The sequence below is a fragment of the Mercenaria mercenaria genome, chromosome 8 (assembly GCF_021730395.1).
Source record: "Mercenaria mercenaria strain notata chromosome 8, MADL_Memer_1, whole genome shotgun sequence".
NCBI classification, from domain to species: Eukaryota; Metazoa; Mollusca; class Bivalvia; order Venerida; family Veneridae; genus Mercenaria; species Mercenaria mercenaria.
In genome coordinates this window covers 6,277,010-6,292,587 of record NC_069368.1, presented here as the reverse complement: position 1 = coordinate 6,292,587, position 15,578 = coordinate 6,277,010, and the positions used below count along the sequence as shown (strand labels likewise).

At 39.1% G+C, this 15,578-nt stretch overlaps 1 protein-coding gene across 1 annotated transcript in view; it reads left to right on the top strand.

Moving 5' to 3' along the window:
• The window catches only part of LOC123565532 (uncharacterized), a 170,146-nt gene that overhangs the window by 77,995 nt on the left and 76,573 nt on the right, over positions 1 to 15,578 (top strand). Inside the window, exons 29-42 of the mRNA XM_053550318.1 lie at positions 28 to 168; positions 659 to 775; positions 3,426 to 3,578; positions 4,028 to 4,180; positions 5,143 to 5,358; positions 6,398 to 7,400; positions 7,680 to 8,101; positions 8,540 to 8,773; positions 9,201 to 9,388; positions 9,938 to 11,288; positions 11,714 to 13,201; positions 13,812 to 14,210; positions 14,850 to 14,854; positions 15,282 to 15,367. Of these exons, the coding sequence (XP_053406293.1) occupies positions 28 to 168; positions 659 to 775; positions 3,426 to 3,578; positions 4,028 to 4,180; positions 5,143 to 5,358; positions 6,398 to 7,400; positions 7,680 to 8,101; positions 8,540 to 8,773; positions 9,201 to 9,388; positions 9,938 to 11,288; positions 11,714 to 13,201; positions 13,812 to 14,210; positions 14,850 to 14,854; positions 15,282 to 15,367 (5,956 nt within the window). The remainder of the gene's footprint in view (positions 1 to 27; positions 169 to 658; positions 776 to 3,425; positions 3,579 to 4,027; positions 4,181 to 5,142; positions 5,359 to 6,397; positions 7,401 to 7,679; positions 8,102 to 8,539; positions 8,774 to 9,200; positions 9,389 to 9,937; positions 11,289 to 11,713; positions 13,202 to 13,811; positions 14,211 to 14,849; positions 14,855 to 15,281; positions 15,368 to 15,578) is intronic.

Below are 15,578 nucleotides of genomic sequence, written 5' to 3'. Positions count from 1 at the left end.
AACAAAATAAAATATCTTACTTTTCAGGTCATTTCTGTATTGAGGGAGCTAAGAGTGCCACACCCACCGATGGGGTTACTGGGGATACCTGCTCGGCTGGAAATCTGTGTCCCACAGGTTCTTGTAATGAGACTGCCTGTACAGAGGGATATTATTGTGCTTCCACAGGTACTTGGATTTTATAAAATTATGCTTGCATTTCTGAAGAAAAATTTCATTTACCTTCAATTTCCATTTTATTTATTTTTCAGAAAAAAAATTTAGTATTCGTTCATTATTAGGTGCCTGTAAACTTCAATGGAGATCCTCATGGCTAGGTAGTTAAGCTCTTTGGCATGGAATCACTTGTGCCTCACAGCTATGGACTTCAAGCTTTGCCTACAGTCGTTCAGACCCTTTCTTATAAGGAAATTATCCAGATAGCTTGCTACCTGTTCATATGTTCACCCTGTGTCAGAAATGAAGACCAGAAATGTCAGAGTGTTCTATGCTAGTTACTTAAACTCTGTCATTGTGACTTACAACAGTTTACTGTGTCTGTAAAGCTTTTGAATAAAACAGAGCTGGAAAGTGTTATTTGTGTTGATGTGATGTTTAACCCAAGGAAAACAAATAAATGAAGACCCAAACTTAAAAGTTATTTTATTCTGTTTTTCAGGTTTATCAGTAGTAACCGGACCCTGCGACCCTGGATACTTCTGCTATGCTGGTTCTAATCGTGCTGACCCATCAGATGGAATTATGGGTAATGTCTGCCCTGAAGGAAGGTACTGCGGTGAGTATGGTGAATTTTTCCACCAAAATTAAAAAAAAACAACCTACCTTTCACTAGTGTTTTTTTTTTTACCTTACGCTTATTTTTTGATAATTTAGTTAAAAATGTACCAGTTGTTTTCCTTTATTACTGCCTCCGGTGCCACTTGCAAAAGTAGGGCGTTTATTAAGGCCCTAAATGTTTTGTATATATAGAATAGAAGTCCAACTTCTAATGTGAATGAATTTTTACAGTTAAGCACTTACATATTAAAACTTTATTAATCCCCCCACCACTTATAGGAATGGTCTCGGTCCGTCCGCCCTTCCGTCCGTCTGTCCGTAACACTTTTGTGTCCCCTCCATATCTCCTAAACCCCTTGAAGGATTTTCATGAAACTTGGGTCAAATTAATCCCCCGCCACAAGTGGTGGGGGGTTATAGGAATGGTCTACGTCCGTCTGTCCGTAACACTTTCGTGTCCGCTCCATATCTCCTAAACCCTTGAAGGATTTTCATGAAACTTGGGTCAAATGATCACCTCATCAAGAAGATGTGGACCTATCAGTCGTCGCTCGGTCAGGGCCAACTCAAGTCAAAGTGGAGCCTCCATTTTGTGTCCGCTCTATATCTCCTAAACCACTTGAAGGAATTTTATAAAACTTGGGTCAAATGATCACCTCATCAAGACAATGTGCAGAAGCCATGAGTCAGCCTTGCCGGCTTTAAGGTCAAGGTCACAACTTTGAGTGAAAGGTTTGAGCTTTCCATTTTGTGTCAGCTCTATATCTCCTAAACCCCTTGAAGTATTTTCATCAAACTTGGATCAAATGATCACATCATCAAGGCAATATGCAGAACTCATGAGTCAGCCATGCCGGCTCAAGGTCAAGGTCACAACTCAAAGTCAAAGGTTTTAGCCTTCATTTCGTGTCCGCTCTATTATCTCCTAAACCTCTTGAAGGAATTTTATAAAACTTTGGTCAAATGATCACCTCATTAAAATGATGTGCAGAACTTATGAGTCAGCCATGCCGGCTCAAGGTTAAGGTCACAACTTAGGGTCAAAGGTTTGTGTCCACTCTGTATCTCCTAAACCCCTTGAAGGATTTTCATCAAACTTGGGTCAAATGATCACTTAATCAAGAACTCATGAGTCAGCCATGTCAACTCAAGGTCAAGGTCACAACTCATGGTCAAAGGTTTGAGATCTGTATCTTCTAAACCCCTTGAAGGATTTTCATGAAACTTGGGTCAAATGATCACCTCATCAAGACGTGCAGAATTCATGAGTCAGCCATGTTAGTTCAAGGTCAAGGTCACAGCTAAACTTCAAAGGTTTACCCTTTCACTATCCATAACAGTGGCGGGGGATTTAGCTGTCTTTCAGACTGCCTTGTTTTATTCTATTTTGTTATTTTGAAAAAGGGTTATTGTACCCCCCGACAACAAAGTTGTAAGGGGGGGTATACTGGTTTCAGGTTGTCTGTCTGTCTGCCCGTCTGTCCGTAGACGCAATCTTGTGCGCACCATCTCTCCGTATCCCCTTGACAGAATTTAATGAAACTTCACACAAGTGATCAGTACCAACAGTAGTTGTGCATGGGGCATGTTAGGTTCTTTTAGAAAAAAAATTTGCAGAGTTATGGGACTTTGTTTTTTTGTTACTATACTATATACATAGACACAATCTTGTGCGCACCATCTCTCCTCATCCCCTTGACACAATTTAATGAAACTTCACACAAGTGATCAGTAACAACAGTAGTTGTGCATGGGGCATGTTAGGTTCTTTCAGAAAATTTTTTTGCAGAGTTATGGGACTTTGTTTTTTTGTTACTATACTATATACATAGACCCAATCTTGTGCGCACCATCTCTCCTCATCCCCTTGACACAATTTAATGAAACTTCACACAAGTGATCAGTAACAACAGTAGTTGTGCATGGGGCATGTTAGGTTCTTTCAACAACAAAAAATTTGCAGAGTTATGGGACTTTGTTTTTTTGTTACTATACTATATACATAGACACAATCTTGTGCGCACCATCTCTCTTCATCCCCTTGACACAATTGAAACTTCACACAAGTGATCAGTAACAACAGTAGTTGTGCATGGGGCATGTTAGGTTCTTTCAGCAACTAAAATTGCAGAGTTATGGAACTTTATTTCTTGTTAACATACTATGTACATACAGTCTGCATATGCAATCTTGTGCGTGCCTAATCTACCAAACCCTTGCACACAATTTAATGAAACTTCACACAAGTGATCAGTACCAACCCTAGTTGTGCATGGTGCATGTTACATTCTTTTAGATAAATATTCTGCATAGTTATGGGACTTTGTTTTTTGTTACTATACTGTATACATACAGTCTATATACATACAGTCCACATAATTATGCAATCTTGCATGCATCAAATTGCAATGTACTGTGTCAGTGCATGCGGGGGGTACATTCATCACCTTAAGTGATAGCTCTAGTTATAATAAGGGAGTATACTGTATTATTGAATAGAAGAAATTCGTTGTAATTCTAAATTTTCTACTGGTTTATTACCTGTATTTTCAAGTCAAGTTGGGTTATACAGTGTGAGTGTATTTTCTTTCATATATTGAATAAATGTTTGAAAGTTGAAAATGTCTTTTTATTCCCATTTATTACAGGGTCCGGTTCAACAAGCAATCCAGCAAAGTGTCCCGCAGGAACGTTCTCAAACAAAACTGGAAATCAGGTGTCTGGTGACTGTGATGATTGTACTCAGGGTAGCTACTGTCAAGATGAAGGTTTAACAACACCAAATGGACCTTGTGCTCCAGGTATAGTATAACTAAATTTTGATTGGATTGTCTAAACATTATATTTATGCCCACACTTTAAAATAAGAATTTAAGGCATCTAGGTACTTTTTAGCTGGTCTTCTATGTCCTAAATAAAATAACAAACTTCCAAGGGTGCCTACTGTCAATATAAAGGTTTAACAATACATTTTGCTCCAAGTATAGCATAACTAAATTTTGATTGTCTATACCTGCTTGATATGCTAATTTCAAGTTTTAGAAGAGTAATGATGGCAGTCACTGGACACATCTGCAGTATATGTCACTATTTCAGTTTAATGTTACGAAAACAAAAAGTGGATTGCTTTTGGTTCTATGTAAAATTCTTTTTTTTTTTGATGTGTAAAATTGTGTCAAACCACACACAACACCACTTCACCCCTCCCCTCTCACACACACAAATTTACAAATATGGTTTATTTTTCCAGGCTATTACTGCCCAACTGGTTCAAGTTCTAGCACTGAAACGCTGTGTCCAGCAGGTCATTACTGCGCTGGTGGCAACCATGTCGGGGTCTATTGTGAATCTGGATATTATCAAGATGAAACAGGGCAGTCTTCATGTAAAACATGCCCATCTGGTAAGTAACAAGTATGACTGTGTGGTATTATTCAGTTGTGTTAGATGCTTAAAAATCTTAAAAATCACCAAAACTTTGGAGATTGATTCTTGTTGAGAGACCATCTATTAACAAAGAACACATTTTTCATTTCTACAGTGTGTCATCATATACAGGTTTAATTGTATTGTCTGTTAAGTAAATACTGTGAAATCAGTTAACTTTGTCAGCAAAAAGTTTAGTGGTTTCAACTGATTCTGCTGTTTCATTAGGCTTAAATTTGGTGATTTCGAAGTTGAAAGATAAAATAAATAGAAATTTTCTGTGCCTGTTGTGATTTGATTTTGTTAGTTATTCCAGTACAAATACTCAGTGTGAATCACAGTTTTAGCAGTAGCAATGGGGTAGTGACTTCAAAGATATATTAAAAACCAAATTCATATTTGAAAACAGTTATTTCATTATGTCTTTGTCAATAATAAATTTACATGTCTATTTGTGTAAACAGTACTGTGTGTTACGTTTAAAATAGTACACATCTAATACATACATGTATATAGCTTAATTAGCATAGTATAGTGGTGTATTGCCATTAAAAAAATAAAAACATGATATTTAACTGTGAAGTAGTACTTAAAGGTCAAACATTGTTAGTTTGTATATTTAGTCAAGTTAAATTCATTTCATGAGGATTTCCTACGTTTTAAGTTAGTACTCTTAAATGAACTGTTTTAGTGAAAGATGCGCGTTGGATATCTTAAACCCATATCATGCAGGACACGATTGAGTCTGCCTTTGCGACCAGTGTAGATCTTGATCAGCCTGCCTGCACATCTGTGCATTTGCCATTCAGTCTGTATCTTTTTTGTATGCACCCCTTTTAACAGTTAATGGTACTGTCCAAATTGAAAGATGGACAAGTTCATTATAGAAATTTAGCAGGGTAAGGGTTAAAATTTTGTATCTTGTACATTTTGATACAGGTTACTACTGCAATATTGCTGACGCCCCAATCACAGACTACACGCCTTATGTGTGCCCGCTTGGTTATTATTGTCCCAATGGAACAGAGTTCTCAACTCAGTATGGCTGTCCAAAAGGAACATATGGAACGAGCACCCAACTTGAGTCTGCAAGTCAATGTACAGATTGCGATCCCGGAGTATACTGCGGTAGTGTTGGAATGACTGTAACAACAGGTAATTATCATTAATGACCCTGCACACCCAAGATATCCTATAATTGACTATGCTATTTATTATGATAGACTGTTCTACTTTTGCTTATAGGGAAGAAACTGTAACTATTTTCAAATGAAGTAAGAGGCGACTAATAGGGTCTTAACACTTGGTTTTGCAGTAACTCTGTGATTCCAGCAGGTATGCAAATTTTGATTCCATACCTCATGTTTTTATCTCGATGTAAATGAGATGTGGAACCAGAATTTGTAGTCCTGTTTGGCGCCATATAACCTATACTGTGTTGGTGCGCCGTAAAACCCAAATAAATAAATTGCCTACTGGTATACAGTAAAATCATAAATATTTATAAAAGGCTAAGTTTTATTGATTTTGCGAGTGGGTCAGTTGATGAAATTTAATCCCAGTAAACGCAAAAAATTCCCAATTATTGCAACTTAAATAATTGAAAACCATGAATTCCCCATGAAATGCTTTGCTTATTAGGACCAATTTTGATAGATTTCATAGTAGAGTCAATCTACAAAATTGAATCCCAATAAATAAGTAAAATTCCTACTCATTTTGTCCAAAAGTTACATTCTATGAAAATATAGCCCCAAGAATTACTGTATCTGTTTTGGTCAAAACTACCCGATCATGTGCCAATGAAATAAAAATTAAAAAATTCTTTTGTGTAATGTTTTTATAGGTCAAAGAACACTACAGCATTCAGCTTCGTCTTGTAAATTTGCTATATCTTAAATTCTGTCCCTGTCAGTTTACTCATTTTGTATGCAATGACTAACTTGATTAAAACTAGTTTTACTCAATTGTTTGGTTATTCTCTTGATTTGGTAACCTGCAAAATTTTCTGGTAGGTTATGTTTCTAAGGTCAAGGTTCAGATGCATGTGCAAGTAGGTAGTTAATCAGTTAAATTGTATAGATAAAGGATATCATAAACACATTTAGGTGGAATTATGTAGAAAAGTTGGCAGACTTTTACTTGTATAAAAGTGTTTGAAAAAGCTTGAATTATTTTTTTTGTATGTTTGTAGGGAACTGCACAGCTGGCTATTGGTGTGTAAGTGGAGCATCTGTACCGGAACCTATTGATGGAGTAACCGGAAAAGCTTGTCCGGAAGGCAGTTACTGTGACACAGGAACGACTACACCGACACCTTGTCCAATTGGAACTATGTCAAACAGTACTGGGCTTAGTAGTTTTGGTCAGTGTCCTGCTTGCAAGGGTGGATATTATTGTGCCACAACTGGACTTATCGAACCAACGGGACCATGTAATCCTGGTTACTATTGCGATTCTGGAGCAAGCACAGCAACACCAAATGATGGTGGAGCCACAGGAGATGTCTGCACTATAGGTCACTACTGTCCAGAAGGAACTGATGTGCCAATTCAATGCCCAGTTGGTACATTTATGCAAACCACACAGGCATCAGTTTGCACAAATTGTACTGCTGGATATTATTGTGTTGACGGTCTCAATCTTATAGACTGTCCGCAAGGTCATTATTGCCCATCTGGTACAGGAAATGTAACCAACATGTGTCCAACCGGCACTTACGGAGCAAACACCAATCTGGCAGCAGAAAGTGACTGTACTCAATGTCCAGGTGGATCGCACTGTAATATACCGGGTTTAACAGCCGAAGTTGGAAACTGCAGTGCCGGCTATTTCTGCACTTCTGGGTCGGACTCCCCAACTCCAACCGGAGCTGTCGGTGTTGCGGGTGTGTGCACAGCTGGTCATTATTGTGGAGCCGGAACAGTTAACCCAACACCATGTCCGGCAGGTACATACAGCAACACAACTGGACTTACTATGGAATCTGAATGTACACCATGTGACTATGGGAAATATTGTGGAACAACCGGCTTAGAAGCACCAACAGGTGACTGCGATGCAGGATTCTTTTGTCTTGAGGGTGCAGATGTACCAAACAATCCAACCACCGATGCAACCGGAGGCCCTTGTCCGATTGGCCACTTTTGCCCAGTTGGAACTAGCTTCCCTCTTGGCTGTGATCCTGGAACTTACAGGTATATATATGATTGATTTATATTTGTTCATTGATATTTAGTGCCGTGGACTGACAAAAATGTGTCACTCACAAAAAAAAAATCACTTCATAATAAATGGCAACATTAGATTAATATAATGTATGGGTGAGAGAAAGTAATATGTGTATTGTTGTTATTTTCAGTTGTACCTTTGGCAATAATGACAGAATCATTAAAAAACTATTGTCATGTATCAAATCACTATGTTGTAATCAGAACAAAATTTACTGAATTTTTTATTTGTTTTTTCTCTTCCAGCTCGAGTGAAGGAGCATCAGCTTGCACAGAGTGTCCAGAAGGTTACTTTTGTCCTGTTAATTCAACTGATTTCACCAGTAACCCATGTCCAGCTGGGTATTATTGCCCGAATGGCACATTGTTTAGTACACAGTACCCATGCGACCAAGGATATTACAATCCAGATACTGGTAAAAAGAGCATTGATGATTGTCTCCCTTGCCCACCTGGAAAATACTGTGGAACATCAGGTTTGTCGGCCACATCTGGGGATTGCGATGCTGGATATTATTGCACTCTGGCAGCCTGGTTAAGTCAACCTACAGAAATTGGAAATTATTCAGCACCCGACTGCTTCTGTCCAAATAATCAAACAGGAGGACAGTGTACAGCGGGAACGTTCTGTCCTGCAGGCGCTAGCGCTCCAACTCCATGTACTGGAGGTACGTCGTGTACCAGTTGTGTATAAGGCTTAATTAAAGAAAATACCACTTGATTTTCTTTATCTTTTGTAGTTTTCTTATTAACATAGACAGAATTTCTAAAATTATCAACTACGTTGTTGACTTACAGCTTTAGTGATCAACCAGTTTTTGTCTGGTAAGGATGTTTGTCAAGATATATGCAATGCAGAGTATTTACTGTTGAAGTATTAAAAATGTTATGAGCAAAGTAAGTTTGTCATAAGGGTTGTTACACATTTCATTATCTCTCATAAACACTCGGTCAAACTGAGTCTTCTACTTTGTTACTTGTTTGCGTGATATGTTTCCAAAGGATCTTGTCACACATTTTATCGTTTCTTTATAGAGAGTAATCATTACTCAGAATAATTGCTAAAAAGTTTGTAGTTTGATTGAAATTAATATTGAAAATTTCAGGGTATTATTGTGAGAGTGATGGACTTGGTGCTGAAACTGGCCAATGTTACGGCGGCTATTTCTGCACAGCCGGCGCTGCCGTACCGAATCCCACAGATGGTGTGACAGGTGACATTTGTCCAATGGGATTTTATTGCCCGAATGGAACAACAACAGCACAGCCATGCTCAGTTGGTTACTATAGCAACGTTACAGGAAATACCGATATATCAGACTGTGAACCCTGTACTCCAGGTGCTTATATCTATTTTTAGCTCACTTTCCAACTTGTTGGTTTCGTTGTCGGTTATAGAGAAATGAGTCTTACAACAAACAAGACCTTTTTTTCCATTTGCTTTTGTTTGTAACTTGCAACAGGATTTAGGGTACTCCTGGAGAACAAGTTTAAAAAAGTTAGTGACAGTGAAACCTAATAATTGGCTAATTTATGACTGGTTTGTGACTGAAATACTGGGAAATTATTATTAGGCTCAGGAACTACTTTTCATGCAGTTATTGTGTCAAAACTCAAGATAGAATAAAATTTAACCAGGATAATCTATGACTGCATAATAAGTAAAGGGTTTCACAGTATACATGTGTGTAACAGTGCAAACTGGATTCAGCCTTTTACTAACAGATAGACAAACCATTGTTTAATCTAATTTTCATTAAATTTCAGGATATTACTGCAATTCTGCTGGTCTTGATGCCCCAACCGGAACTTGCGGTGCCGGTTATTACTGTCCAGCTGGACAGACAGCACGCAAACCATCAGCTTACCAGTGCACACCGGGACATTACTGTGTTGCAGGTAGTGCTGAGGAGGTAGCTTGCCCATCTGGAGAATACCAGGACTTGTTTGGACAGGTGATTTGTCTGATTTTATAATAATTTACTTGAAAGTAAGATTAAAAAAGTATTACACAGTATTTACTTTCAAAAAGAGATGGAAAAGTAGTATTAGGCTGAAATGAAAATCCACTAACTCTGGTGGTAGTTGTTTTGTGCTTTAATTCTGTTAACTTGGATTTTAGCTCAAAGGGACTTCCATGGGCGAGACGTTAAAGTTGCTCACTTTACTTTCCCCTCACCTTGGTTTGAGCTCTGTTTTTGTCATCATGTGAGGACGCTGCTACCTTGCTTGCAGAAGATGGTTCTACCCAGGTACTTGCTTGTGCTGAAAATCATACCCAGAGGATCACAGGGGTCTTCATCCACCATTAAAGCTGGAAAGTTCCTTTATAACCTTAACTGTGCTGATGTTACTGAAATCCAAGCAAAACAAACTAGCTAGCGCATTCAAAAAGATACCCAAATATTAAATTCAAAAGAAAAAAGTTGAACTTTAGTAATTTTTGTTATAAAATGTTCCATAAAAGTCATAACTTGTATAATTATTTTCTAAACTTATTGCAGACGACATGCAAGACTTGCCCTGCTGGTTACTATTGTGACGGAACAGTCCAGAATTTGACTGTCTGCTCACATGGAGTGCAAAATCCAGAGTCCTGTCCGACCGGCTATTACTGTCCTAGTGGTACCAAGTTTGAAACAGAATATCCCTGTCCAAACGGAACATTTAATCCCAATACAAACCAAGAACAAGAATCAGACTGTACTCCATGTACTGCAGGTTCATACTGTGCTACCAATGGTTTATCTGCACCCACAGGGCTTTGCGCAGCTGGATATTATTGCATAGGCAGTGCTATAATTGAAAATCCAACTGATGGTACTACTGGTGATATATGTCCAGCTGGATCTTACTGCGTGTCTGGTTCCTCGTTCTATACTGAATGTCCAAAGGGAACATATAATCCTTCAACTGCAGTAGGATCAGAGGCAAACTGTACTGATTGTGATCCAGGAATGTACTGTTCAAGTATCGGACTTACCACCCCAACTGGAAACTGCAGTGCAGGATATTTTTGTATAGGCAATGCTGAAAAATATCGTCCAGCAGATGGTGTCACTGGTGGCGTCTGCCCTATAGGCTATTATTGTCCAGTTGGTACTGGTCCGAACGCTTTACAATGCCCACCTGGAGAGTTTAGCAGTATCGCCAGTCAGTCATCCTGCTTCACTTGCACAGCTTCTAAATACTGTATTGATGGAGAAAATCAAGTAGACTGCCCTCAAGGGTTTTACTGTCCAGCAGGAACTGGTACTGTATGGCAGGTGTGCCCACAAGGAACATATGGAAATACTCCAGGATTGTCTCAAGAATCAGAATGTACTCAGTGTGACGGTGGTCAATACTGTAGCTTTACAAACTTGACAGCTCCTGTCGGACCATGTGATGCCGGATTCTACTGTCGAACAGGCTCAGATTCAAACCAACCATCAAACTCGTCTGCTGGTGATGCTGGACCATGTCCAGTAGGCCACTACTGTGAGAGTGGCACACAAGAACCAACACCATGCCCTCTTGGCACTTTTGGTAATGAGACAATGTTAGAATCTGCTGCAAATTGTACTTCCTGTACACCAGGCTACTACTGTGACGCTACAGGTCTTACTGAGCCTGTCGGACTCTGTAACGAAGGATTCTACTGCAGCGGAGGATCAGACTCCGCCAGTCCACCAGTCACGACTGCCACAGGAGGTCCTTGTCCTATTGGTAAATATTGTCTAAACGGCACAAGTGTCCCAATAGATTGTCCAGCGGGGACGTTCAATGATGCAGACCAGCAGTCATCTTGCAAAGATTGTCCGGCAGGATATTATTGTGAAGCAGGTGCCAGCATTAACACAGAATGTCCGCGAGGTAATACCTTGTTTTGTCTTTCTTCTACAGTAAATTATATTTTTGGTTTGATGTTAGTCATTCTGTTTATAGTTTTCAGTTGAAATACAGTGTGAAATCAATAGATTTGATGGGCACAAATTTTATGGTTTGGGCATTCATGGATTTCAAATTTTGTGTACAGACTGAATAGAAATTTTACTAGTTTGATTGAATTTATTTTCATAGATTTACTAGACAAGGAAATCTGTGTAAATTAGTACTGCACAAATATTAATGATTTCACAGTATTTCAAATTCATTTCATACATTAAAACAGTTATGAAATTTAAGAAAATAATTATTACCCCTGTGAATACCAATGATTTTGCATTACTTGTTTATTGATGTAACCGTTAGTAGTTCTTAAATTATCATTTATCTTTTTTTTTATATTCTGTTTCCAGGCTATTACTGTCCCGCAAACACTGAATTTGCACACCAGTATGCATGTAACAATGGTACATATAATGGAAACACCAGAGCTACAAGTGATGCTGGTTGTACAATATGTCCAGCAGGTCAATATTGTCCTTCGCATGGATTATCTGCTCCAGCTGGGGATTGCGCTGGCGGCTGGTACTGCTATGCAGGATCGTGGACCGACAAACCAAGCATTCTGGGTAATGATACAGGATCTGACTGTTACTGTCCAGCTCAAACTATTGGCGGGAAATGTTTAGCAGGAAATTTCTGTCCAAATGGATCATCTACTCCAACACCGTGCACCGGAGGTTATTACTGTGAGACTGATGAACTGTTAGCTGTAACTGGACCATGTTTGGCTGGATACTATTGCAGTGGAAGCTCAACAATGCCAAATCCTGTAAATGAAACATTTGGCGACATTTGTCCAAAAGGTCACTACTGTGAGGAGGCAAGTCAAGCAGCAACTGATTGCCCAGAGGGAACATTCAGTGATGCATTTGGCAATCAGAATCTTACAAATTGCTTGCCTTGTACTGCCGGACAGTACTGTTCAGGTACAGGAAGAGATTTGCCGAATGGTAACTGCAGTGTTGGTTGGTTCTGTCCAGCTGGTAGCATACAGCCACAACCCACTGGTAACGATTGTTTAGCAGGACATGAATGCCCAGAAGGAAGTCCGGATGAAACACCATGCGCTTCTGGATACTACCAACCCAACACTGAACAAGGATCATGTTTGATCTGTCCGGAGGGTAAATATTGTGACCAAAATGAAGCTATATCCGAAGAACAGAGTGGAGTTGGTGAGGCATCACATGGTGTTGTTACACCAAAAGATTGTCCAGCCGGATTTTACTGCCCAGAAGGAACACAAACTGCCGTAGAGAACCCTTGTCCAATCGGAACATACAGTAACAGCACAGGACTTAAGAATGTTACCCAGTGCATACAGTGTGACCCAGGATATTACTGCGAAACGGCAAATATACTCGCACCAACTGGTCAGTGTTTTCCTGGCTTTTATTGCCCTCTTGGATCAAGTTCGCCAAATGCCAGTGAGTGTGCCCAAGGTACATACTGTGAAATGGGATCATGGACACCTACAAACTGTCCAAAAGGAATGTATGGGTCAGCATCTCAACTTACGTCTCTGTCTGATTGTACATTCTGTCCACCAGGCGAGTACTGCGACTCACCAGGATTAACTGCTACATCCGGAAACTGCCTACCAGGATTCTACTGCAGCAATGCATCTGAAGAAGCAAGCCCAGTTGGAAGTGCTTACGGTGATGAATGTCCAGTTGGTCACTTTTGTCCAGAAGCAAGCCACCAACCGACTGCATGTCCAGCTGGGACATACCAACCATTCACTCAGAGAACCAACAGCAGCGCATGCTTAGACTGTGATCCGGGTTCGTACTGTAATGCTACAGGTCAAGCTGCTGTAACTGGAGATTGTCTCGAAGGTTTGTTTGTTTACTTTTAGAGCTTCTAACATCATTTTAAACTGAAAATTTATAAACTGCATGATTTAGTACCAAGTTTTAAAACCTATCTCTGAAGATGTTTCATCTGATTCTAAGTTCCACTAGTTTCATTTCTGATATAAACATTTGAACATCATCCTGTGAAAAACAGATGACCTGTAAATACAGACCACTTATTAGTTCAACTATTTGAAATATATGCATAGCTAGCCTACTTGCCACTTGCCCCCGCATTGCTAGCCTACTTGCCCCCGCATTGCTAGCCTACTTGCCCCCACATTGGTAGTTCGCCCACATAACTCGGTAGGGATAGTGCAGGTCTAGGGAGCGAGGAGATTGGTGAGTGGACAAATGTTCTCCGTGATGATTGATAAAAGAGATTGTGTCTGTGCTGTTACATAACTGAATTGCTGTTGAAAATGGCTGCTAAACCCAAAGCAAAAATCAAATATAATGCTCTTCTGCATTCTTGGAGCTTTAAGCAGTGCACATTTGTCTAGGGAAGACTGAAACTTCAGAAGGAAAAATTCACTGCCTTTATACTTGTAGTACATTTAAGTTTTTATTATACCTATTTCCTTTTTTGCAGGCTACTACTGCATTCTGGCATCCACAAATAATGCACCAACCGATGGTGTTATGGGAGATATTTGTCCAATAGGCTCATACTGTCCCACTGGCTCGACCACGCACATATTCTGTCCAAATGGTACTTACAGCAACCATACTGGAGCTTCCGTCTGCTATGTCTGCCCTGAAGGATTCTACTGCATCAATCGTGACAATGCCGAACAATGTCCAGTTGGATATTATTGTCCAGAAGGCACCGGAGCTGATATTCAGCCGTGTCCTGCAGGAACATATAATCCTGTGCTTGGTTTGATCCGCCAGTCTCAGTGTACACAGTGTGATGGTGGGAAATATTGTCAGTTACCGGGACTGTCAGATGTGACCGGAAACTGTAGTGCTGGATACTATTGTGAGACAGGTTAGTAATTCATTAGGTTTTATGTGCACTCCTTGGCCATATAGTTCAGGTTGCTGAAGTAGAATTCTGCATGTGAGAAAGCTGTTTATATGGCCCATTGAAGGTTGGTCATTCTAATGAGGTGCCCATCAATGCAAGAAACAATGACCTTAGGGGATCAGGAGTCTTCTGCCTTCAGAAGCTTGAAAAGTCATCATCTGGCTTTATTATGTTTGTGTGACATTAAACTCAAACAAATAATTAAGTTTTAACACCTAATACTCTATATAAATTGTAATTGGTCATTGTTGACTGTTTCTTGCTTATTTTATTAATCCTGGATGAGTGATGAAACAGTTTTACCTGTTTTCCTCTATGATGAACTCTTTCATGTGCAGCAGAGATGTAAAAAATGTGATCCAACATCTTTTCTCATAATGCATTTCTTAGAAATTTTTGGTTTATTTTCCCTGCTACATTGAAAAAGTAGTTTTTTTACCTTTCCTTGAATACAGTAAAAAGACTGTACATTTTATTATTGGTGACAAAAAAACATAAAACCCTCTTGATGTTGGTCTTGTGTTCTTTCCTTATTCAGAAAAGTTATGTTTTATTATGGGGGAAAAATCAAACACATCTTGTTTAATTTGTTATTAATAGTATCAGTTATTTTAATTCTTACTTAGTCATTTAAGAAGAATCTAATTTAATAAGTTTCCTAGAAATAAGTTATTATGTCTCCCACCGTGGTGGAGAAAATTGATTATATCTATCTCTGTGTTGTATGTCTGTCCAATTTGTACACTAGTCGATTTTTCATTATCTCACAACTTGAACAAATGCGTTGCAATAACCTCGCAAGTTCGATACTTGCCAGCACTCGAATTAGCCTTGAACTGTTTTGAAAGGCTAAGATAAGTGATAGCATTGAGTCTGTGCATGTTGACATATCTTCAGAGATTAGGCATTTGGAATGCGTTTTCTCAAAACAGCTCTATATTTTTGTTTATTTTCAGTAATTTATTTTAGGAAATGGCACCTGTTGACAATAACTAACTAAGCATAAGTATTTAAGCAATTTTGTTATTTCAGGCTACACGGCAACACCATCCAGTGCTGTCACAAATGATTGAGAGTGTCCAGGGTTTTATGTCCAGAGGCACTACACCCACAGTCATGTTTGCTGGAAATACAGGTAATTACTTGCTTAAAGTTGTCCATCCATCTCTGTTCTTTAATTTTTGCTGTTTATATCTAAAGTATTTGACCTAAAGTCATCAAACCTCTCTTATTATTCAGAGAAGTTGTGCACCTTGTGTTTTAATTTAAATTTCACCCAGCTAGACCGAGGCATGACCCTTTACTAAGTCAAAAATTATGCATTCAGTA